Below are 23,730 nucleotides of genomic sequence, written 5' to 3' on the forward strand. Positions count from 1 at the left end.
CTGTCACTAAAATAATGGCTTCCAGCTGGTGCTACACAAGATGAATCCAATGCCGGGCTTAAAACGTAATCGTTCTTTATACACATTTGGGGATGGTGATGTAACATATATCTCATCCAATTGTCCAATACACCGTGTTAGTATAGACAAACGTTCCCTTTTCAGTCTATTCTTGTGGGAGACAAATGAAATTATCCCTCCCTTAATAAATACTTTAAATGTCTCCCATAAGTTGATGATGATATCTGTGGGGTCACATTTGTACTCACGAAAAGGTCAACTAGGCCAGCAATGAAGTTTAGGAATTCCTCATCACTAAGAAGTTGATCATTCAATCTCCAGGGTGGTCTCGAGACCCCAACACGTTGAAGAACCATCTCTAATCTGAGAGGAGCATGATCAGATATAACAATCGGGTTGTAGGAGCAGGAAGCGATTGTGTGAAGGAGCCTATCATCAATCAAAAAATAGTCAATACGTGTATCGGTGTGGTGAACCGAATGGATTAAAGAACCTCCATGAATCTGATAATGCAAGTTCGGCCATAAATGTCTTTACAGTTCTTGCTGCCAATGAAATAATAGGTTTTGTGGAGCACCTATCCAACACTGGGTCAAGGCAGCAACTGAAATCCCCCCCCCAACAATTAGAAAGTGTGAGGCCACATCTGGGAGATCAGAAAAAAAATGACCTCAAAAAACAGATATCGTTTTCTTAAAGATACTCGAGTCATGTGTTTCAAAATTTATCCCAAACTTTAGCAAAGTAACTAAAAGTAGTATTATGCCAAAGGCGGATAGACAAATTATTGTACCTTCTGCCATGTAGTGGAAGCACATTTTATAGTTCTGAATCGCTGGCACAGAATAGATGGAACAGTGGTTGGAAGTCATGATCGTAGTGTCCTGTTTGTAAGTTATCTGGCATGCAATTTTTTATTTATTTATTTTTTTTAATCTTTTAACGGGCAGCCAAGGATGATGCTCTGAGCCAGGCCCACCCCAACGGCAACAAGGAGGGAGCTTCACACAGAAATGTAAACACGTCTGACTATGTTGTTGAAGTGCAAGGACATTGAATCTTGAATCATTTGAAAACAGCATCTGTGCTGAGTGCTGAGAAAAGGACACTCTGCTCCAAAAACTTTTGACAAACCAGTATGGATTTAATTAGCTGGTCTCTAAGTGCGTTTGACAAAATCTTTTTTACGATGAGACCTGGACCTACTCAACGTTCATGTCCAAGTGGAACTCACATGTCTGGATATGCTGAAGATTCCTGGGCTAAGTGGAGATCATTGTGTCTGACGCCTTTGGAGATTGAGGACGTGGAGGACGTTTACCTGCTGGCTGTGCTGGTGGTTATGCTGATGCTGCTTGGGATTGGATCCCACTGGCTGTTTCGTATGCTACGCAAAATGTCTGACCGCCAGAAGAATGCAGAGGGAATGGCTGAGGCCACCCTGAGAGCCATCACTGGCGTGCAAGCCGGCCGAACTAAGGCCTGTGATGACACTTCTCTGGTGAAAAACGACCTTGCAGCACTCAACCTTGCCATGAACGGAATGAGGAGAGACATGGCCACAAGGTTGCTTGAACTGGAGAAAAAAATCGCGATGAACCAAAATCGTGATGAAGACGGATCTGAGTGACGGAGGTGTCGGACACATGGTTTTCACTATGCCCAGTTATCTAAAGCTGCTGGACTGTGATAATCCACATGGTACTAATCAATAAGTGATCAACAATCAATTTGAACGAATCTTCTGTCATGAACTACATGCGATCAAATCACTGGTGAAGATGAACTGACTGAACTTTCAATAATCCATTTGCCTGAATCAAAAGTCTCCGAATGTAATCAACTGGATAATTAACTTCATGGACTTGATGAACTGAGTGAAATTTTATCATCTCTGTTGATTTTTATTATTTTTGCTTGATTTTATGCGTCCTAGTTTAGTATGGGGGCGGGAATTTATAAGCTTTATGCTTCTTCCTGCCAGCCCTTTTTCTTTTCGGTTATTATATGTCAAAATTGTATGTTGTAATGTTTGATTGTCACAATGCTGTCCGAAAGGAAAAATGAACATAAATCAAAAACATGAGCCAGGACCACCCCTACAATGAAAATCTTGAGTGACAGACTGGAGCAGGATGTGTCAGTCAATGTATAATTGTGTGCACTTGTCTCGGTTGTTGCAGCTTTAATAAATGCATCAAGTTTTATGCAACTGCCTCTATGACCTTTTTCTTCCAACCTTTTTTGAGTGAGGACCTCTAGTTGAGTCAAACACTTTCAGTGTGGGAGCCTACAAAGTTTGGCTACTGTAGAAACTTGTCTGCTGCTACACAAAACTTGATGGGGGGGGGAAGAAAGAAAAAAAAAAAAAAAAAAAAAAAGTGTCCTTGCAGGTCTCAATTTCTGGTTCAGTGGCTGGCCATGAAAGGTTAATGCTCATAAAAGCATTTACTACTGCTTGTCTGGAGTCTGTCATGGGGGCAGCAGCTCCCTACCCCAACTGCCAGACAATGATGAAAATGCTGAAAAGGCTTTGCCACTTTTTTTTTGCCTTCCATATAAATCGTGGCATGTATGAAAATATATCTGAGGGCCTTAACTGTATTGCAGAAACAGCCTTATAAGCAGGGCAGATAAAATTGAGGGGTAAGTGTTGGTTGTGCCTAAGATTTTCCAAGTAGAATTGTGAATGCTACAAAAAAAAAAAAAAGCAATAAAAATATACCCCCCACAATTGGCATATACGGCAAGACATGGTGGTATAGGAAGGCTTTGTTAAATGGTAGAATGTCAGTTGTAGGACAGTGTTTTGAGTGGAACAAAAAAAAAATAAAAACATACGTAAAATTATTGTACTTCCATGCTTTTATTAATGGTGCAGCCATGAAGAAAAGAGAACAGGTCAAACATTCACTGAAACATCTGCCACATCATCCTCCATTGTGTCATCCTGATAGTCTGAGACATCATGGCTCACATTGTGGTGCGGCGCCTGGTCGTGCTGGCTCACGTTGTGGTGCGGCGCCTGGTCGTGCTGGCTCACGTTGTGGTGCGGCGCCTGGTCGTGGTGGCTCACGTTGTGGTGCGGCGCCTGGCCGTGGTGGCTCACGTTGTGGTGCGGCGCCTGGCCGTGGTGGCTCACGTTGTGGTGCGGCGCATGGTCCTCGTGGCTCACGTTGTGGTGCGGCGCATGGTCCTCGTGGCTCACGTTGTGGTGCGGCGCATGGTCCTCGTGGCTCACGTTGTGGTGCGGCGCATGGTCCTCGTGGCTCACGTTGTGGTGCGGCGCATGGTCCTCGTGGCTCACGTTGTGGTGCGGCGCATGGTCCTCGTGGCTCACGTTGTGGTGCGGCGCATGGTCCTCGTGGCTCACGTTGTGGTGCGGCGCATGGTCCTCGTGGCTCACGTTGTGGTGCGGCGCATGGTCCTCGTGGCTCACGTTGTGGTGCGGCGCATGGTCCTCGTGGCTCACGTTGTGGTGCGGCGCATGGTCCTCGTGGCTCACGTTGTGGTGCGGCGCATGGTCCTCGTGGCTCACGTTGTGGTGCGGCGCATGGTCCTCGTGGCTCACGTTGTGGTGCGGCGCATGGTCCTCGTGGCTCACGTTGTGGTGCGGCGCATGGTCCTCGTGGCTCACGTTGTGGTGCGGCGCATGGTCCTCGTGGCTCACGTTGTGGTGCGGCGCATGGTCCTCGTGGCTCACGTTGTGGTGCGGCGCATGGTCCTCGTGGCTCACGTTGTGGTGCGGCGCATGGTCCTCGTGGCTCACGTTGTGGTGCGGCGCATGGTCCTCGTGGCTCACGTTGTGGTGCGGCGCATGGTCCTCGTGGCTCACGTTGTGGTGCGGCGCATGGTCCACGTGGCTCACGTTGTGGTGCGGCGCATGGTCCTCGTGGCTCACGTTGTGGTGCGGCGCATGGTCCTCGTGGCTCACGTTGTGGTGCGGCGCATGGTCCTCGTGGCTCACGTTGTGGTGCGGCGCATGGTCCTCGTGGCTCACGTTGTGGTGCGGCGCCTGGTCCTCGTAGCTCACTACATCATCCTTGGCTGCCATTTAATTGATGGGGGAGAAAAAAAAAAAAAAAGTTGCAGTTCAGATTACAAAAAAACTGGGCACTACAAAAGTGATTTCCAACCACTGCCATTCATGCCAGCAACAGGTAGAACTATTAAAATGTGAATTCATTCAAATTTTGGATAAATAGTAATTTTTGATGCAACACTTAGCTTCAGTACCTTTGAGAAAATCTTACACATGCTAGTTTTATGCATTAATGCTTGCACAAAAGTTTTAGTTTAGACTTGTCTGAGGCCGTCACATTTCAATCCAGCCTAACATTTTGATATCAAACAGTCTCAGGCAGCCTGATGGCAAAACACCCAATTTTTCCTCACCTTCATTTTGCAAGTTCAACGCAGAACTCAAACGCTGCAGAAGTTTAAAAGCCTCCTCAAGTGAAACATCATTGGATTTCACATCTATAGAAAAGACAAGTCTAAGGCATCACAAACAGAGATTTGATGAATCAAACCTTACCTAACACAGCTCCCTTTTTAAGCCCAACATTGGATCCTTCTGATCTAGCATCAGTGTCCATCAAAAGTGCATACACCAGCACAACCAAGAGCCAAACACCAGCCATCATTTCAGTGATAATGACAAAAAAGACGGACCACATGAGCTTTTATAGCAGGTGACGCTGGCGCTAATTAGAGCCAATTAACAGCATCTGTGGCCATCTGTCACCTGCTATAAAAGCTCATGTGGTCTGACTTTTTCATAGCTGTCACTGAAATAATGGCTTCTCTTTGGCTCTTGGTTGTGTTGGGGCATGCAACGTTGATGGACACAGGTGGTTGGAAACTGTTTGTTTGGTGTTTAAGGTTAATATTTATTTTACCCAAATGCTGAAATGAGGCCTTAGTTTTTGCAGCTGGTGCTACACAAGATGAATCCCATGCCGGGTTTAAAAAGGGCGTTGTACTCGGTAAAGTTTGATAATTCAAATCTCTGTTTGTCTGTGTTGAGGTAACTACGACTTGTTTTCTCCAGATGTGACATCTAATGACGTTTCACTTGAGGGGGCTCTTGAACTGGTGCACGCTTTGAATAATGTGTTGAAGCCCCAAAATAAAGGCGAGAAGAATTGGATCTTTGCCCATCGGACAGGTTTGGTTTGCTGGGAATAGTCATGTTTGATTGAAAAGTGATTGCCTGAGGAAAGTCTAAACAAAAACAAATTTGTGCAAGCATTAATGCATAAAACTTGCAAGATTGTTTTCTTCAAGTGTTTACCAAAAATATATTGCGAACTTTAGCAAAGTAAATTAAAGTAGTATTACGCCAAAAGGTGGATGAACACAGTTTGTACCTTCTGCCATCTTGTGGAAGCACATTTTATAGTTCTGAATCACTGGCACAGAATAGATGGCACAGTGGTTGGAAATAATGACCGTAGTGTCCTGTTTGTATTCTGACATGCAATTTGTTTTTTTTGTTTTTTTTTTCCAAAATCTTTCAACGGGCAGCCAAGGATGATTTTCTGAGCCAGGACCACCACTACAATGAAAATCTTGAGTGGCAGATTGGAGGATGTGTCAGTGCATGTATAATTGTGTGCACTTGTGTTGGTTGCTGCAGCTTTAATAAATGCATCAAGTTTTATGCAACTGCCTCTCTGACTTTTTTTTTTTTTTTTAAATGTTTTTCTCCCTATTTTTCCTCTTTCTTTCTAGTGGGAACCTTGTGTTGAGCCAAACACTTTTTTTAAGTTTGGGAGCCTCCAAAGTTTGGATACTGTAGGGACTTGAGTAGTTGGTACACTTGAAGTGACAAATTGGTAACGTCTAATGCAAGGCTGGCACATGACTTGAGTCATGCCAGTGCGTGAACTAGTCGTGAAGTGTGCGTAAACCCATCATGGCTGCGTGCCATGTTGGGGCAAGAATTTTTAAACGTTCAAAATTTTTGTGATGACAAAACTTGGCAACTGGGTCGGGAAATATGTGCAAACTGTCAACTCGTTGGGACGATGCGGGAAGGATGTGTGGTAGTGCGCGCTATGCCACAACTGTCGCGAATAGGGTTGCCAACTGTCCCGTGTTAGCTAGGACGCCCTGTATTTTGGGCTAAATTATGTCCCGGCCACGACGTCAAAAGTCCCGTAAAATAATTCTCAATTCTTACACGACATGCAGCAAATGCCATATTTGGACCACGGCTGCTCCCGTAGGTTGACAAGTGACAAGGAAGTTGCTCGTAGCCAATAAAATGAGTCGCTGGGTGTGACGTGAAGTAACTTCCTTTCACGTTTGGCTTAAATTGACAGCTAAAGTTAGCCAATGACAATCTGGATGGAGGTCAGACGCGGTTTCTTTGACATACGAAACTACGTGTTAGGACGTGCTCGCCCGCCTGCCGAATAACCGCGGACGTCATAATGTAGCAAGCTGGGTCTGCCGTTGTCTTTTTGTGGATTAAAAAAAATGTGATGCAAAGTGACGTATTAAAATGGGAGTCAACAACACGTCTCGTCCAGGCTGACACAGTTGACATCGCTGGAATTCCTGTGAGTCCTCACGTAATGTTCACATGTTCAAGTGAGTGGGAAAACTTGCATTTTAATCAGTCAAGCTACACACATGCAACACATACATGCACAATTTGTAAAACATCACACACAGGGATGCTGTTATGTTTGGGGTGTGATTGTGGACCCAAATGCGATGAAGCAGGGTGAGAAGGCAGAGAGGTCCAAAAGGGATTTTAATTCACAAAAAGCTTGCGTTGCCACACCGACAGTACAGTGTGTTAAGTACTGTGGTACCCATAAGTATGAAATGTGTGGGAGAAACTCTTAATGCAGATTTCATTCGTAAGAATGTGAATATAAATTTTCTTTCGTAATAGATTTTTCCAGCTGCTCCTCCAAGATTGATCTGCAATCATGTTGTCAGAACCATCAACAATGAAATGAAAGCAAAGCACACAAGAAAAAACAATCAGTGAAATATAAACCTAACCTCTGCAAGTCACCATTCACGATACTGAATATACTCTGAATGGTTGATGCAAACAATGAAGTTGCTAGGCTATCATTATTCCATGCAGGGATCCTGGCATAAAACACTGATTTTCAGTGGAAAAATAACTGACTGGGAGCCAGTGTAAATCCTTAAGTACTGGAGTAATATGTTCTTATCTTTGTTTTGGTCAGAACTCGAGCTGCAGCGTTCTGAATGAGCTGCAATATTCTCATGTTCTTTTGAGAGAGTCCAGTCAGAAGACCGTTACAGTAATCGAGTCTGCTGGAGATAAAAGCATGGATAAGCTGCTCTTGGTCTGCTTGAAGCATGCAGTCCTTCAGTCTGGATATGTTTTTCAGTTGGTAAAAGGCCGTTTTAGTGATGAATTTAATATGATTGCTGAACTTGGTCTTTAGTTTCTAAAGACAGTGACTCAAGCTTTTTTTTAACAGCAATCCTCTTTTCTTTATTGCCGAAAACAATGAGCTCCGTTTTGTTTTCGTTTAGCTGAAGAAAATTTTGGTTCATCCAGTTAATTTGCTCTAGAGAATGACACAATACGTTAATAGAACTGCTTTCATTTGGGGACATTGATAAATACAGTTGTGTGTCTTCTGCATAACTATGATAGTCAGCATCAGCGTTCTGAAGCATTTGACCCAAAGGTAACATATACAGACTGAACAGGGGTCCAAGGACTGACCCTTGAGGGACCCCACGTCATGGTTTTTCGGTCAGATTCAAAATTTCCAATAGTCACAAAGTAACTCCTTTCCTCTAAATAGGACCTGAACCATTTAAGGACTGTTCCATTTAACCCCACCCAAGTTTCCAGCCTGTCTAACAGTATATTATGATCCATCGTGTCAAATGCTGCACTGAGGTCCAACAAGACGAGCACTGATACCTTCCCTGCATCAGTGCTCAATCTTATATCATTCAGTACTTTAATCAGGGCCGTTTCTGTACTGTGATGGTTAGAAACCTGACTGGAATTTATCCAAAAATCATTTAACTCAAGAAATTGTGGTTATTAAAAACATTAAATTTTTAAGGTTTGCAATTGGTCTATAATTTGCGAGCAGGTAGACATCCAGTGTTCTTTTTTTTTAGAATAGTCTTGACAGCAGCTACTTTCAAAGATATAGGAAGCTAACCTGATTGAAGTGTTGGGGGCCATTTATGCTCCGATGACAATTCTGATCCTTTGCCAGCCACCACCGGCCGAAAGAGGTCAGTCGCCATCTTTTTTTGTTCGGCTCTACCCCGACTGCCAGACAGACTAAAAATGCTAATATGGCTTTGCAACCGTCTGATTTATTTTTGCCTTTAATATAAATTGTGGCATACTGTGACATGAATGAAAATGTATCTGAGTTCTGAATTAAGGCAACAGCCTTATAAGAAGGACAGATAAAATAGTTGAAAGAATTGTGGTATACCTAGTGTTGGTTGTGCCCGAGAATTTCCGAGTAGAATTGTGAATGCTACCAAAAAAAATAAAAATAAATACCCCCCCCCGACAACTGTCAGACATGACAAACTGTGGTAAGGGAGAGCTTGATAAATGGGAGAACGTCAGTTGCATAGGACGGCGTTTTGAGTTAAAGAAAAAAAATAAATTATAGTACTTCCATGCTTTTATTAATGGTGCAGCCATGAAGAAAAGAGCACAGGTCAAACATTCACTGAAACATCTGACACATCCTCCATTGTGTCATCCTGATAGTCTGAGACATCGTGGCTCACGTTGTGGTGCGGCGCCTGGACATCGTGGCTCACGTTGTGGTGCGGCGCCTGGACATCGTGGCTCACGTTGTGGTGCGGCGCCTGGACCTCGTGGCTCACGTTGTGGTGCGGCGCCTGGACCTCGTGGCTCACGTTGTGGTGCGGCGCATGGACCTCGTGGCTCACGTTGTGGTGCGGCGCATGGTCCTCGTGGCTCACGTTGTGGTGCGGCGCATGGTCCTCGTGGCTCACGTTGTGGTGCGGCGCATGGTCCTCGTGGCTCACGTTGTGGTGCGGCGCATGGTCCTCGTGGCTCACGTTGTGGTGCGGCGCATGGTCCTCGTGGCTCACGTTGTGGTGCGGCGCATGGTCCTCGTGGCTCACGTTGTGGTGCGGCGCATGGTCCTCGTGGCTCACGTTGTGGTGCGGCGCATGGTCCTCGTGGCTCACGTTGTGGTGCGGCGCATGGTCCTCGTGGCTCACGTTGTGGTGCGGCGCATGGTCCTCGTGGCTCACGTTGTGGTGCGGCGCATGGTCCTCGTGGCTCACGTTGTGGTGCGGCGCATGGTCCTCGTGGCTCACGTTGTGGTGCGGCGCATGGTCCTCGTGGCTCACGTTGTGGTGCGGCGCATGGTCCTCGTGGCTCACGTTGTGGTGCGGCGCATGGTCCTCGTGGCTCACGTTGTGGTGCGGCGCATGGTCCTCGTGGCTCACGTTGTGGTGCGGCGCATGGTCCTCGTGGCTCACGTTGTGGTGCGGCGCATGGTCCTCGTGGCTCACGTTGTGGTGCGGCGCCTGGGCCTCGTGGCTCACGTTGTGGTGCGGCGCCTGGGCCTCGTGGCTCACGTTGTGGTGCGGCGCCTGGGCCTCGTGGCTCACGTTGTGGTGCGGCGCCTGGGCCTCGTGGCTCACGTTGTGGTGCGGCGCATGGGCCTCGTGGCTCACGTTGTGGTGCGGCGCATGGGCCTCGTGGCTCACGTTGTGGTGCGGCGCATGGGCCTCGTGGCTCACGTTGTGGTGCGGCGCATGGGCCTCGTGGCTCACGTTGTGGTGCGGCGCATGGGCCTCGTGGCTCACGTTGTGGTGCGGCGCATGGGCCTCGTGGCTCACGTTGTGGTGCGGCGCATGGGCCTCGTGGCTCACGTTGTGGTGCGGCGCATGGGCCTCGTGGCTCACGTTGTGGTGCGGCGCATGGGCCTCGTGGCTCACGTTGTGGTGCGGCGCATGGTCCTCGTGGCTCACGTTGTGGTGCGGCGCATGGTCCTCGTGGCTCACGTTGTGGTGCGGCGCATGGTCCTCGTGGCTCACGTTGTGGTGCGGCGCATGGTCCTCGTGGCTCACGTTGTGGTGCGGCGCATGGTCCTCGTGGCTCACGTTGTGGTGCGGCGCATGGTCCTCGTGGCTCACGTTGTGGTGCGGCGCATGGTCCTCGTGGCTCACGTTGTGGTGCGGCGCATGGTCCTCGTGGCTCACGTTGTGGTGCGGCGCATGGTCCTCGTGGCTCACGTTGTGGTGCGGCGCATGGTCCTCGTGGCTCACGTTGTGGTGCGGCGCATGGTCCTCGTGGCTCACGTTGTGGTGCGGCGCATGGTCCTCGTGGCTCACGTTGTGGTGCGGCGCATGGTCCTCGTGGCTCACGTTGTGGTGCGGCGCATGGTCCTCGTGGCTCACGTTGTGGTGCGGCGCATGGTCCTCGTGGCTCACGTTGTGGTGCGGCGCATGGTCCACGTGGCTCACGTTGTGGTGCGGCGCATGGTCCACGTGGCTCACGTTGTGGTGCGGCGCATGGTCCACGTGGCTCACGTTGTGGTGCGGCGCATGGTCCACGTGGCTCACGTTGTGGTGCGGCGCATGGTCCACGTGGCTCACGTTGTGGTGCGGCGCATGGTCCACGTGGCTCACGTTGTGGTGCGGCGCATGGTCCACGTGGCTCACGTTGTGGTGCGGCGCATGGTCCACGTGGCTCACGTTGTGGTGCGGCGCATGGTCCTCGTGGCTCACGTTGTGGTGCGGCGCATGGTCCTCGTGGCTCACGTTGTGGTGCGGCGCATGGTCCTCGTGGCTCACGTTGTGGTGCGGCGCATGGTCCTCGTGGCTCACGTTGTGGTGCGGCGCATGGTCCTCGTGGCTCACGTTGTGGTGCGGCGCATGGTCCTCGTGGCTCACGTTGTGGTGCGGCGCATGGTCCTCGTGGCTCACGTTGTGGTGCGGCGCATGGTCCTCGTGGCTCACGTTGTGGTGCGGCGCATGGTCCTCGTGGCTCACGTTGTGGTGCGGCGCATGGTCCTCGTGGCTCACGTTGTGGTGCGGCGCATGGTCCACGTGGCTCACGTTGTGGTGCGGCGCATGGTCCACGTGGCTCACGTTGTGGTGCGGCGCATGGTCCACGTGGCTCACGTTGTGGTGCGGCGCATGGTCCACGTGGCTCACGTTGTGGTGCGGCGCATGGTCCACGTGGCTCACGTTGTGGTGCGGCGCATGGTCCTCGTGGCTCACTACATCATCCTTGGCTGCCATTTAATTGATGGGGGAGGAAAAAAAAAAAAGAAAAAGTTGCAGTTCAGATTACAAAAAAACTGGGTACTACAAAAGTGATCCAACCACTGCCATTAATGCCAGCAACAGGTAGAACTATTAAAATGTGAATTCATTTAAATTTTGGATAAATAGTAATTTTTGATGCAACACTTAAATTCAGTACCTTTGAGAAAATCTTGCACATGCTAGTTATGCATTAATACTTGCACAAATATGTTTTAGTTCAGACTTGTTTGAGGGAGTCACATTTTAATTCAGTATGACTATTTCCAAATAAACGATCCCAGGCAGCCTGATGGCAAAACACCCAATTTTTCCTCACCTTCATTTTGCAAGTTCAACGCAGAACTCAAACGCTGCAGAAGTTTAAAAGCCTCCTCAAGTGAAACATCATTGGATTTCACATCTGTAGAAAAGACAAGTCTTAGGCATCACAAACAGAAATTTAATTAATCAAACCTTACCTAGCACAGCTCCTTCTTTCTGCCCAACATTGGATCCTTCTGATCTAGCATCAGCGCCCATCAAAAGTGCATACGCCAGCACAACCAAAAACCAAACAGCAGCCATCATTCAGTGATACTTCTGAAGACGGACCACATGAGCTTTTATAGCAGGTGACGCTGGTGCTAATTATAGCCAATTAGCAGCATCTGTGGCCACCTGTCACCTGATATAAAAGCTCATGTGGTCTGTCTTTTTCATAACTGTCACTAAAATAATGGCTTCCAGCTGGTGCTACACAAGATGAATCCAATGCCGGGCTTAAAACGTAATCGTTCTTTATACACATTTGGTGGTCAGGGTGGTCTCGAGACGCCAACACGTTGAAGAACCATCTCTAATCTGAGAGGAGCATGATCAGATATAACAATCGGGTTGTAGGAGCAGGAAGCGATTGTGTGAAGGAGCCTATCATCAATCAAAAAGTAGTCAATACGTGTATCGGTGTGGTGAACCGAATGGATTAAAGAACCTCTATGAATCTGATAATGGCCATAAATGTCTTTACAGTTCTTGCTGCCGATGAAATAATAGGTTTTGTGGAGCACCTATCCAACACTGGGTCAAGGCAGCAACTGAAATCCCCCCCCCCCAACAATTAGAAAGTGTGAGGCCACATCTGGGAGATCAGAAAAAAAAATGACCTCAAAAAACAGATATCGTTTTCTTAAAGATACTCGAGTCATGTGTTTCAAAATTTATCCCAAACTTTAGCAAAGTAACTAAAAGTAGTATTATGCCAAAGGCGGATAGACAAATTATTGTACCTTCTGCCATGTAGTGGAAGCACATTTTATAGTTCTGAATCGCTGGCACAGAATAGATGGAACAGTGGTTGGAAGTCATGATCGTAGTGTCCTGTTTGTAAGTTATCTGGCATGCAATTTTTTATTTATTTATTTTTTTTAATCTTTTAACGGGCAGCCAAGGATGATGCTCTGAGCCAGGCCCACCCCAACGGCAACAAGGAGGGAGCTTCACACAGAAATGTAAACACGTCTGACTATGTTGTTGAAGTGCAAGGACATTGAATCTTGAATCATTTGAAAACAGCATCTGTGGGGGGGCGGCTTGTTTGGGGGGGGGTGGAGGTATGGGTGGGTGGGGGGTTGGGTGCTGGGGGTCGGGGTGTGTTCGGGGGTTTGGGGGTCGGGGGTGGTGGGGCCTGGGTCGTGGTGGATGGCGGGTTTGGGTGGGGTGCGGGGGGGTCGTGGGGGGATGGGGGCTGGGGACCGGTGGGGCGCTGTGGGGGCCCGCTGGGCCTCGTTCTGCGGCCTTGGGCTCGGGGGTGTGGGCCGGGGCTGGGGCGGGGGTGTTCCGGGTGTCTGGGTCGGCTCGCCGACCGGTGTCCGCTCGGGTGGCTTGGGGGTGGCCTTGGTGCTGCCGCGGCCTGGGGATTCCGGGGGGGGGGGAGTGCTCGCTTTGCTGGACCGCGGTTGACGGCTTCTTTCTTTGGTGGTGGTCCTTATGCATGCCAGATCCGTCGCACCAGCATCTACTGAAACTCAACAGAAGTACCCTCTCCCTCCCACAGCCCCTTGAATCAGTTGGTGCTGGTGTCTGTGGTTCTCACTTTGCTTTATCTATCCTTCCCTCCTTCCTCTCTTTAGTTTTTCCTCTGGTCACTTGAGATCTTAATTTATTAGAAGTATGAGGTTTCTGGGGTTGGCATAAGACTCTGGTTTTGTAACCACGCAGGAGGGGTCTTGTTGGTGCTGGACTTCACCTTGATGGATTGGATGTACTGGCTTCTATGGATCTCACTCTGCCTTATCGATCCTTCCCTCCTTCCTCTCTTTAGTTTTTCCTCTGGGCTCTTGAGATCTCGCTAAATTTGCTGGAATTTAGAGGCTTCCGGGGTTGGCGTAAGACTTTGATTTTGTAATCATGGGGAAGGCAGGAAGTGTTTGGTCGGTGCTGGATGTCACTTTGATTTACCTTTCTTTTCTCTTTATTTCTTTTTTTTTTCTGACCTTTTCTCTGGTCTCCTGACCATTTAAACCTCACGACTCTGGCAAGATTCTGAAGTACCTGGTTAAGGCGAAGGGTAATGGGATATTTATAAGGTTTTAGGTGAATGAATGAGTATAAATTTATACGTATTTGCACGCACGCACGCACACGCACGCACGCAAACGCACACACGCAAACACACGTAAACGCACGCACACATACACACACAAAAAAAAAAAAAAAAAAAAAAAAAAAAAAAAAAAGAGCAATGATGACAAGACGTTGAATCGGTAAGACTACCGAATGAACAATTCTGAGCTCTTAAAAAAAAAAAAAAAAAAAGAAAACAGCATCTGTGCTGAGTGCTGAGAAAAGGACACTCTGCTCCAAAAACTTTTGACAAACCAGTATGGATTTAATTAGCTGGTCTCTAAGTGCGTTTGACAAAATCTTTTTTACGATGAGACCTGGACCTACTCAACGTTCATGTCCAAGTGGAACTCACATGTCTGGATATGCTGAAGATTCCTGGGCTAAGTGGAGATCATTGTGTCTGACGCCTTTGGAGATTGAGGACGTGGAGGACGTTTACCTGCTGGCTGTGCTGGTGGTTATGCTGATGCTGCTTGGGATTGGATCCCACTGGCTGTTTCGTATGCTACGCAAAATGTCTGACCGCCAGAAGAATGCAGAGGGAATGGCTGAGGCCACCCTGAGAGCCATCACTGGCGTGCAAGCCGGCCGAACTAAGGCCTGTGATGACACTTCTCTGGTGAAAAACGACCTTGCAGCACTCAACCTTGCCATGAACGGAATGAGGAGAGACATGGCCACAAGGTTGCTTGAACTGGAGAAAAAAATCGCGATGAACCAAAATCGTGATGAAGACGGATCTGAGTGACGGAGGTGTCGGACACATGGTTTTCACTATGCCCAGTTATCTAAAGCTGCTGGACTGTGATAATCCACATGGTACTAATCAATAAGTGATCAACAATCAATTTGAACGAATCTTCTGTCATGAACTACATGCGATCAAATCACTGGTGAAGATGAACTGACTGAACTTTCAATAATCCATTTGCCTGAATCAAAAGTCTCCGAATGTAATCAACTGGATAATTAACTTCATGGACTTGATGAACTGAGTGAAATTTTATCATCTCTGTTGATTTTTATTATTTTTGCTTGATTTTATGCGTCCTAGTTTAGTATGGGGGCGTGAATTTATAAGCTTTATGCTTCTTCCTGCCAGCCCTTTTTCTTTTCGGTTATTATATGTCAAAATTGTATGTTGTAATGTTTGATTGTCACAATGCTGTCCGAAAGGAAAAATGAACATAAATCAAAAACATGAGCCAGGACCACCCCTACAATGAAAATCTTGAGTGACAGACTGGAGCAGGATGTGTCAGTCAATGTATAATTGTGTGCACTTGTCTCGGTTGTTGCAGCTTTAATAAATGCATCAAGTTTTATGCAACTGCCTCTATGACCTTTTTCTTCCAACCTTTTTTGAGTGAGGACCTCTAGTTGAGTCAAACACTTTCAGTGTGGGAGCCTACAAAGTTTGGCTACTGTAGAAACTTGTTTGCTGCTACACAAAACTTGATGGGGGGAGAGAAGAAAAAAAAAAAAAAAGTGTCCTTGCAGGTCTCAATTTCTGGTTCAGTGGCTGGCCATGAAAGGTTAATGCTCATAAAAGCATTTACTACTGCTTGTCTGGAGTCTGTCATGGGGGCAGCAGCTCCCTATCCCAACTGCCAGACAATGACGAAAATGCTTTGCCACTTTTTTTTTGCCTTCCATATAAATAGTGGCATGTATGAAAATATATCTGAGGGCCTTCACTGTATTGCAGAAATAGCCTTATAAGCAGGGCAGATAAAATTGAGGGGTAAGTGTTGGTTGTGCCTAAGATTTTCCAAGTAGAATTGTGAATGCTACAAAAAAAAAAAAAGCTATAAAAATATACCCCCCACAATTGGCATATACGGCAAGACATGGTGGTATAGCAAGGCTTTGTTAAATGGGAGAATGTCAGTTGTAGGACTGTTTTGAGTGGAACAAAAAAAAAAAATAAAAACCATACGTAAAATTATTGTACTTCCATGCTTTTATTAATGGTGCAGCCATGAAGAAAAGAGAACAGGTCAAACATTCACTGAAACATCTGCCACATCATCCTCCATTGTGTCATCCTGATAGTCTGAGACATCATGGCTCACATTGTGGTGCGGCGCCTGGTCGTGGTGGCTCACGTTGTGGTGCGGCGCCTGGTCCACGTGGCTCACGTTGTGGTGCGGCGCCTGGTCCACGTGGCTCACGTTGTGGTGCGGCGCATGGTCCACGTGGCTCACGTTGTGGTGCGGCGCATGGTCCTCGTGGCTCACGTTGTGGTGCGGCGCATGGTCCTCGTGGCTCACGTTGTGGTGCGGCGCATGGTCCTCGTGGCTCACGTTGTGGTGCGGCGCATGGTCCTCGTGGCTCACGTTGTGGTGCGGCGCATGGTCCTCGTGGCTCACGTTGTGGTGCGGCGCATGGTCCTCGTGGCTCACGTTGTGGTGCGGCGCATGGTCCTCGTGGCTCACGTTGTGGTGCGGCGCATGGTCCTCGTGGCTCACGTTGTGGTGCGGCGCATGGTCCTCGTGGCTCACGTTGTGGTGCGGCGCATGGTCCTCGTGGCTCACGTTGTGGTGCGGCGCATGGTCCTCGTGGCTCACGTTGTGGTGCGGCGCATGGTCCTCGTGGCTCACGTTGTGGTGCGGCGCATGGTCCTCGTGGCTCACGTTGTGGTGCGGCGCATGGTCCTCGTGGCTCACGTTGTGGTGCGGCGCATGGTCCTCGTGGCTCACGTTGTGGTGCGGCGCATGGTCCTCGTGGCTCACGTTGTGGTGCGGCGCATGGTCCTCGTGGCTCACGTTGTGGTGCGGCGCATGGTCCTCGTGGCTCACGTTGTGGTGCGGCGCATGGTCCTCGTGGCTCACGTTGTGGTGCGGCGCATGGTCCTCGTGGCTCACGTTGTGGTGCGGCGCATGGTCCACGTGGCTCACGTTGTGGTGCGGCGCATGGTCCTCGTGGCTCACGTTGTGGTGCGGCGCATGGTCCTCGTGGCTCACTACATCATCCTTGGCTGCCATTTAATTGATGGGGGAGGAAAAAAAAAAAAAAAAAAAAGTTGCAGTTCAGATTACAAAAAAAACTGGGTACTACAAAAGTTATCCAACCACTGCCATTAATGCCAGCAACAGGTAGAACTATTAAAATGTGAATTCATTTAAATTTTGGATAAATAGCCATTTTTGATGCAACACTTAAATTCAGTACCTTTGACAAAATCTTGCACATGCTAGTTTTATGCATTAATACTTGCACAAATATGTTTTAGTTCAGACTTGTCTGAGGGAGTCACATTTTAATTCAGCATGACTATTTCCAAATAAACGATCCCAGGCAGCCTGATGGCAAAACACCCAATTTTTCCTCACCTTCATTTTGCAAGTTCAACGCAGAACTCAAACGCTGCAGAAGTTTAAAAGCCTCCTCAAGTGAAACATCATTGGATTTCACATCTGTAGAAAAGACAAGTCTTAGGCATCACAAACAGAAATTTAATTAATCAAACCTTACCTAGCACAGCTCCTTCTTTCTGCCCAACATTGGATCCTTCTGATCTAGCATCAGCGCCCATCAAAAGTGCATACGCCAGCACAACCAAAAACCAAACAGCAGCCATCATTCAGTGATACTTCTGAAGACGGACCACATGAGCTTTTATAGCAGGTGACGCTGGTGCTAATTATAGCCAATTAGCAGCATCTGTGGCCACCTGTCACCTGATATAAAAGCTCATGTGGTCTGTCTTTTTCATAACTGTCACTAAAATAATGGCTTCCAGCTGGTGCTACACAAGATGAATCCAATGCCTGGCTTAAAACGTAATCGTACTTTATACACATTTGGTGGTCAGAGTGGTCTCGAGACCCCAACACGTTGAAGAACCATCTCTAATCTGAGAGGAGCATGATCAGATATAACAATCGGGTTGTAGGAGCAGGAAGCGATTGTGTGAAGGAGCCTATCATCAATCAAAAGGTAGTCAATACGTGTATCGGTGTGGTGAACCAAATGGATTAAAGAACCTCTATGAATCTGATAATGGCCATAAATGTCTTTACAGTTCTTGCCGCCAATGAAATAATAGGTTTTGTGGAGCACCTATCCAACACTGGGTCAAGGCAGCAACTGAAATCCCCCCCCCAACAATTATAAAGTGTGAGGCCACATCTGGGAGATCAGAAAAAAAAAAATGACCTCAAAAAACAGATATCGTTTTCTTAAAGATACTCGAGTCATGTGTTTCAAAATTTATCCCAAACTTTAGCAAAGTAACTAAAAGTAGTATTATGCCAAAGGCGGATAGACAAATTATTGTACCTTCTGCCATGTAGTGGAAGCACATTTTATAGTTCTGAATCACTGGCAAAGAATAGATGGCACAATGGTTGGAAATCATGATCATAGTGTCCTGTTTGTAAGTTATCTGACATGCAATTTATTATTTATTTATTTTTTAATCTTTCAGCGGGCAGCCAAGGATGATGCTCTGAGCCAGGCCCACCCCAACGGAACCATGGGCCAGGACCACCCCTACAATGAAAATCTTGAGTAACAGACTGGAGCAGGATGTGTCAGTGAATGTATAATTGTGTGCACTTGTCTCGGTTGTTGCAGCTTTAATAAATGCATCAAGTTTTATGCAACTGCCTCTCTGACCTTTTTCTTCCCCCAACCTTTTTGGAGTGGGGACCTCTAGTTGAGTCAAACACTTTCAGTTCGGGAGCCTACAAAGTTTGGCTACTGTATAAACTTCTGAGTTGTTGGTACACTTGAAGTGACAAATTGGTAAAGTCTTACTTGGCTTAGGCATCAAAATTATGGCTTTGTTTTCCCTTTTCTCAACATTGTTTGCTGCTACACAAAACTTGAAAAAGTGTCCTTGCAGGTCTCAATTTCTGGTTCAGTGACTGGCCATGAAAGATAAATGCTCATTAAAGCATCTACTTCTTGTCTGGAGTCTGTCATGGGGGCAGTAGCTCCAACAGGGAGGACTTCCCTCTCCCTGGCCATCCCATCCAGCCCCTCTGACAGGATCCCAAGATGTTACCAGGCCAGAAACAAGAAATTGAGTTGATTTAAAAACCACTTTTCCAACAATTTTGGTGAAGGAAAGTTTGCAATTGGTCTATAATTTGCTAGCAGGGAGACATCCAGCATCCTCTTTTAGAATGGTCTTGACAGCACCTACTTTCAGAGATTTAGGAAGTCACCTGATTGAAGTGTGAGGGGCCATTTATGCTCCTACAGATGACAATGCTGATCCTTCGCCAGCCACAGCCAGCCTAAAGAGGAAAGCTGCCATCTTTGGTTTTTGTTTGGCCCCACCCCAACTGTCAAACAATCGAAAATGCTAAAATTGGCTTTGCCATCTTCTTGCTTCCCCCCTCTTTTTTGCCTCATATAAATTGTGGCATGTATGAAAATATCTTTGAGGGACTTTTCTGAATTACAGAAACAGCCTTACAAGCGGGACATAATAGTTAAAAGAATAGAGGTATAGCAAGTGTTGGTTATGCCCAAGAATTTCCAAGTAGAATTGTGAATGCCACAAAAAAAAAAATTATATATATACACACACACACACATAAACGCACCCCCCCCCCCCCCCCAACTGTCAAACACAAGACAAAGATGACAAGACATACGGTGTCAAAGGAGCGCTTGATAAATGGGAGAATGTCAGTTGTAGGATGTGTGGAGTGGAAGACCAAAAATAAAACGTGCATAAAATTATAGTACTTCCATGCTTTTATTAATGGTGCAGCCATGAAGAAAAGAGCACAGGTCAAACATTCACTGAAACTTCTGCCACATCGTCCTCCATTGTGTCATCCTGATAGTCTGAGACATCGTGGCTCACGTTGTGGTGCGGCGCCTGGTCCTCGTGCTGGCTCACGTTGTGGTGCGGCGCCTGGTCCTCGTGCTGGCTCACGTTGTGGTGCGGCGCCTGGTCCTCGTGCTGGCTCACGTTGTGGTGCGGCGCCTGGTCCTCGTGCTGGCTCACGTTGTGGTGCGGCGCCTGGTCCTCGTGCTGGCTCACGTTGTGGTGCGGCGCCTGGTCCTCGTGCTGGCTCACGTTGTGGTGCGGCGCCTGGTCCTCGTGCTGGCTCACGTTGTGGTGCGGCGCCTGGTCCTCGTGCTGGCTCACGTTGTGGTGCGGCGCCTGGTCCTCGTGCTGGCTCACGTTGTGGTGCGGCGCCTGGTCCTCGTGCTGGCTCACGTTGTGGTGCGGCGCCTGGTCCTCGTGCTGGCTCACGTTGTGGTGCGGCGCCTGGTCCTCGTGCTGGCTCACGTTGTGGTGCGGCGCCTGGTCCTCGTGCTGGCTTACGTTGTGGTGCGGCGCCTGGTCCTCGTGCTGGCTCACGTTGTGGTGCGGCGCCTGGTCCTCGTGCTGGCTCACGTTGTGGTGCGGCGCATGGTCCTCGTGCTGGCTCACGTTGTGGTGCGGCGCATGGTCCTCGTGCTGGCTCACGTTGTGGTGCGGCGCATGGTCCTCGTTGCTCACGTTGTGGTGCGGCGCATGGTCCTCGTGGCTCACGTTGTGGTGCGGCGCATTGTCCACGTGGCTCACGTTGTGGTGCGGCGCATGGTCCACGTGGCTCACGTTGTGGTGCGGCGCATGGTCCTCGTGGCTCACGTTGTGGTGCGGCGCATGGTCCTCGTGGCTCACGTTATGGTGCGGCGCATTGTCCTCGTGGCTCACGTTGTGGTGCGGCGCATGGTCCTCGTGGCTCACGTTGTGGTGCGGCGCATGGTCCTCGTGGCTCACGTTGTGGTGCGGCGCATGGTCCTCGTGGCTCACGTTGTGGTGCGGCGCATGGTCCTCGTGGCTCACGTTGTGGTGCGGCGCATGGTCCTCGTGGCTCACGTTGTGGTGCGGCGCATGGTCCTCGTGGCTCACGTTGTGGTGCGGCGCATGGTCCTCGTGGCTCACGTTGTGGTGCGGCGCATGGTCCTCGTGGCTCACGTTGTGGTGCGGCGCATGGTCCTCGTGGCTCACGTTGTGGTGCGGCGCATGGTCCTCGTGGCTCACGTTGTGGTGCGGCGCATGGTCCTCGTGGCTCACGTTGTGGTGCGGCGCATGGTCCTCGTGGCTCACGTTGTGGTGCGGCGCATGGTCCACGTGGCTCACGTTGTGGTGCGGCGCATGGTCCACGTGGCTCACGTTGTGGTGCGGCGCATGGTCCACGTGGCTCACGTTGTGGTGCGGCGCATGGTCCACGTGGCTCACGTTGTGGTGCGGCGCATGGTCCACGTGGCTCACGTTGTGGTGCGGCGCATGGTCCTCGTTGCTCACTACATCATCCTTGGCTGCCATTTAATTGATGGGGGAGGAAAAAAAAAAAAAAAGTTGCAGTTCAGATTACAAAAAAACTGGGTACTACAAAAGTTATCCAACCACTGCCATTAATGCCAGCAACAGGTAGAACTATTAAAATGTGAATTCATTTAAAATTTGGATAAATAGTAATTTTTGATGCAACACTTAAATTCAGTACCTTTGAGAAAATCTTGCACATGCTAGTTTTATGCATTAATACTTGCACAAATATGTTTTAGTTCAGACTTGTCTGAGGGAGTCACATTTTAATTCAGCATGACTATTTCCAAAATAAACCATCCCAGGTAGCCTGATGGCAAAACACCCAATTTTTCCTCACCTTCATTTTGCAAGTTCAACGCAGAACTCAAACGCTGCAGAAGTTTAAAAGCCTCCTCAAGTGAAACATCATTGGATTTCACATCTGTAGAAAAGACAAGTCTTAGGCATCACAAACAGAAATTTAATTAATCAAACCTTACCTAGCACAGCTCCTTCTTTCTGCCCAACATTGGATCCTTCTGATCTAGCATCAGCGCCCATCAAAAGTGCATACGCCAGCACAACCAAAAACCAAACAGCAGCCATCATTCAGTGATACTTCTGAAGACGGACCACATGAGCTTTTATAGCAGGTGACGCTGGTGCTAATTATAGCCAATTAGCAGCATCTGTGGCCACCTGTCACCTGATATAAAAGCTCATGTGGTCTGTCTTTTTCATAACTGTCACTAAAATAATGGCTTCCAGCTGGTGCTACACAAGATGAATCCAATGCCGGGCTTAAAACGTAATCGTTCTTTATACACATTTGGTGGTCAGGGTGGTCTCGAGACCCCAACACGTTGAAGAACCATCTCTAATCTGAGAGGAGCATGATCAGATATAACAATCGGGTTGTAGGAGCAGGAAGCGATTGTGTGAAGGAGCCTATCATCAATCAAAAAGTAGTCAATACGTGTATCGGTGTGGTGAACCGAATGGATTAAAGAACCTCTATGAATCTGATAATGGCCATAAATGTCTTTACAGTTCTTGCTGCCAATGAAATAATAGGTTTTGTGGAGCACCTATCCAACACTGGGTCAAGGCAGCAACTGAAATCCCCCCCCAGGCAAGGCAAGGCAAGGCAAGGCAAGGCAAGTTTATTTGTATAGCACATTTCATACACAAGGCAACTCAATGTGCTTTACACGAGGAAAGACAACACATACGCATCAAGAAACAGTAGTTAACATTCAGAGGAAGAAAAATAAATGAAAATAGGTTACAAACTAACAATCTTAAAACATTATTCAACAAACTTTAAAAAATTTAACATAAGGAAGTTTAAAATGATAATGATAAAAATAAAAATAAAAATAAAAATAAAAATAAAAATAAAAATAAAAATAAAAATAAAAATAAAAATAAAAATAATAATTAAAAAAACACTTAATTAAAGCTGTTTAAAAGTCCCTAATCAAAGGTATAAGAAAAAAGCAAAGTTTTTAACCTGGATTTGAAAGCATTTACACTCGGGGCTGACTTCACTTCTGTTGGTAGCCTATTCCATCTGTGTGCAGCATAATAGCTAAATGCAGCTTCACCATGTTTGCTTCGAACTCTGGGTTCCACTAGTTGGCCCAAGTCTGTAGATCTCAGAGCCCTGCTGGGTTTGTACTCAATCAGCATTTCTTGGATATATTCAGGACCCAAACCATTTAGTGATTTATAGACGAGTAGCAGAACTTTAAAATCGATTCTACAGCTGACAGGGAGCCAGTGTAAATCCTTAAGTACTGGAGTAATATGTTCTGATCTTTTTGTTTTGGTCAGAACTCGAGCTGCAGCGTTCTGAATGAGCTGCAATTGTCTCATGTTCTTTTGAGAGAGTCCAGTCAGAAGACCGTTACAGTAATCTAGTCTGCTGGAGATAAAAGCATGGATAAGCTTCTCTTGGTCTGCTTGAAGAATGCAGTCCTTCAGTCTGGATATGTTTTTCAGCTGGTAAAAGGCTGTTTTAGTGATGAATTTAATATGATTGCTGAAGGTCAGATCTGAGTCTATTAGTACCCCAAGATTTCGAACTTGGTCTTTAGTTTCTAAAGACAGTGACTCAAGCTGTTTTTTAACAGCAATCCTCTTTTCTTTATTGCCGAAAACAATGAGCTCCGTTTTGTTTTCGTTCAGCTGAAGGAAATTTTGGTTCATCCAGTTGTTAACTTGCTCTAGAGAATGACACAATGCGTTAATAGAACTGCTGTCATTTGGGGACATAGATAAATACAGTTGTGTGTCATCTGCATAACTATGATAGTCAACATCGGTGTTCTGAAGCATTTGACCCAAAGGTAACATATACAGACTGAACAACAGGGGTCCAAGGACTGACCCTTGAGGGACCCCACATGTCATGGCCTTTCGATCAGATTCAAAATTTCCAATGGTCACAAAGTAACTCCTTTCCTCCAAATAGGACCTGAACCATTTAAGGACTGTTCCATTTAATCCCACCCAAGTTTCCAGCCTGTCTAACA

General features: G+C 47.5%; 4 protein-coding genes and 1 long non-coding RNA gene across 5 annotated transcripts; 1 reads left to right on the forward strand and 4 right to left on the reverse strand.

Moving 5' to 3' along the window:
• Positions 1 to 327: 327 nt before the first annotated feature.
• LOC144005370 (uncharacterized) lies at positions 328 to 4,697 on the reverse strand. The gene is made up of 4 exons (XM_077503495.1): positions 4,559 to 4,697; positions 4,417 to 4,500; positions 3,659 to 4,068; positions 328 to 384 (listed from the first exon to the last, which is right to left on the reverse strand). The coding sequence occupies exons 1-4, from the start codon at positions 4,665 to 4,667 to the stop codon at positions 328 to 330; spliced, it is 660 nt and encodes a 219-aa protein (XP_077359621.1). The 5' UTR covers positions 4,668 to 4,697.
• Positions 4,698 to 4,819: 122 nt separating this feature from the next.
• LOC144005610 (uncharacterized) lies at positions 4,820 to 5,675 on the forward strand. The gene is made up of 3 exons (XR_013279625.1): positions 4,820 to 5,009; positions 5,075 to 5,191; positions 5,551 to 5,675. It is a non-coding gene; the product is annotated as an uncharacterized LOC144005610 (long non-coding RNA).
• A 707-nt stretch (positions 5,676 to 6,382) lies between these two features.
• On the reverse strand, positions 6,383 to 11,942 carry LOC144005371 (uncharacterized). Its single transcript, XM_077503496.1, has 4 exons — positions 11,778 to 11,942; positions 11,636 to 11,719; positions 10,876 to 11,285; positions 6,383 to 6,436 (listed from the first exon to the last, which is right to left on the reverse strand). Exons 1-4 carry the CDS (start codon positions 11,884 to 11,886, stop codon positions 6,383 to 6,385), a joined length of 657 nt encoding a protein of 218 aa, XP_077359622.1. The 5' UTR covers positions 11,887 to 11,942.
• LOC144005373 (uncharacterized) lies at positions 11,887 to 17,565 on the reverse strand. The gene is made up of 4 exons (XM_077503497.1): positions 17,401 to 17,565; positions 17,259 to 17,342; positions 16,593 to 16,903; positions 11,887 to 11,898 (listed from the first exon to the last, which is right to left on the reverse strand). The coding sequence occupies exons 1-4, from the start codon at positions 17,507 to 17,509 to the stop codon at positions 11,887 to 11,889; spliced, it is 516 nt and encodes a 171-aa protein (XP_077359623.1). The 5' UTR covers positions 17,510 to 17,565.
• Positions 17,510 to 21,857, reverse strand: LOC144005374 (uncharacterized). The gene is made up of 4 exons (XM_077503498.1): positions 21,694 to 21,857; positions 21,552 to 21,635; positions 20,792 to 21,201; positions 17,510 to 17,521 (listed from the first exon to the last, which is right to left on the reverse strand). Exons 1-4 carry the CDS (start codon positions 21,800 to 21,802, stop codon positions 17,510 to 17,512), a joined length of 615 nt encoding a protein of 204 aa, XP_077359624.1. The 5' UTR covers positions 21,803 to 21,857.
• Positions 21,858 to 23,730: the final 1,873 nt, after the last annotated feature.

This window comes from Festucalex cinctus, chromosome 17 (assembly GCF_051991245.1).
Source record: "Festucalex cinctus isolate MCC-2025b chromosome 17, RoL_Fcin_1.0, whole genome shotgun sequence".
In the NCBI taxonomy this organism is placed as follows: domain Eukaryota; kingdom Metazoa; phylum Chordata; class Actinopteri; order Syngnathiformes; family Syngnathidae; genus Festucalex; species Festucalex cinctus.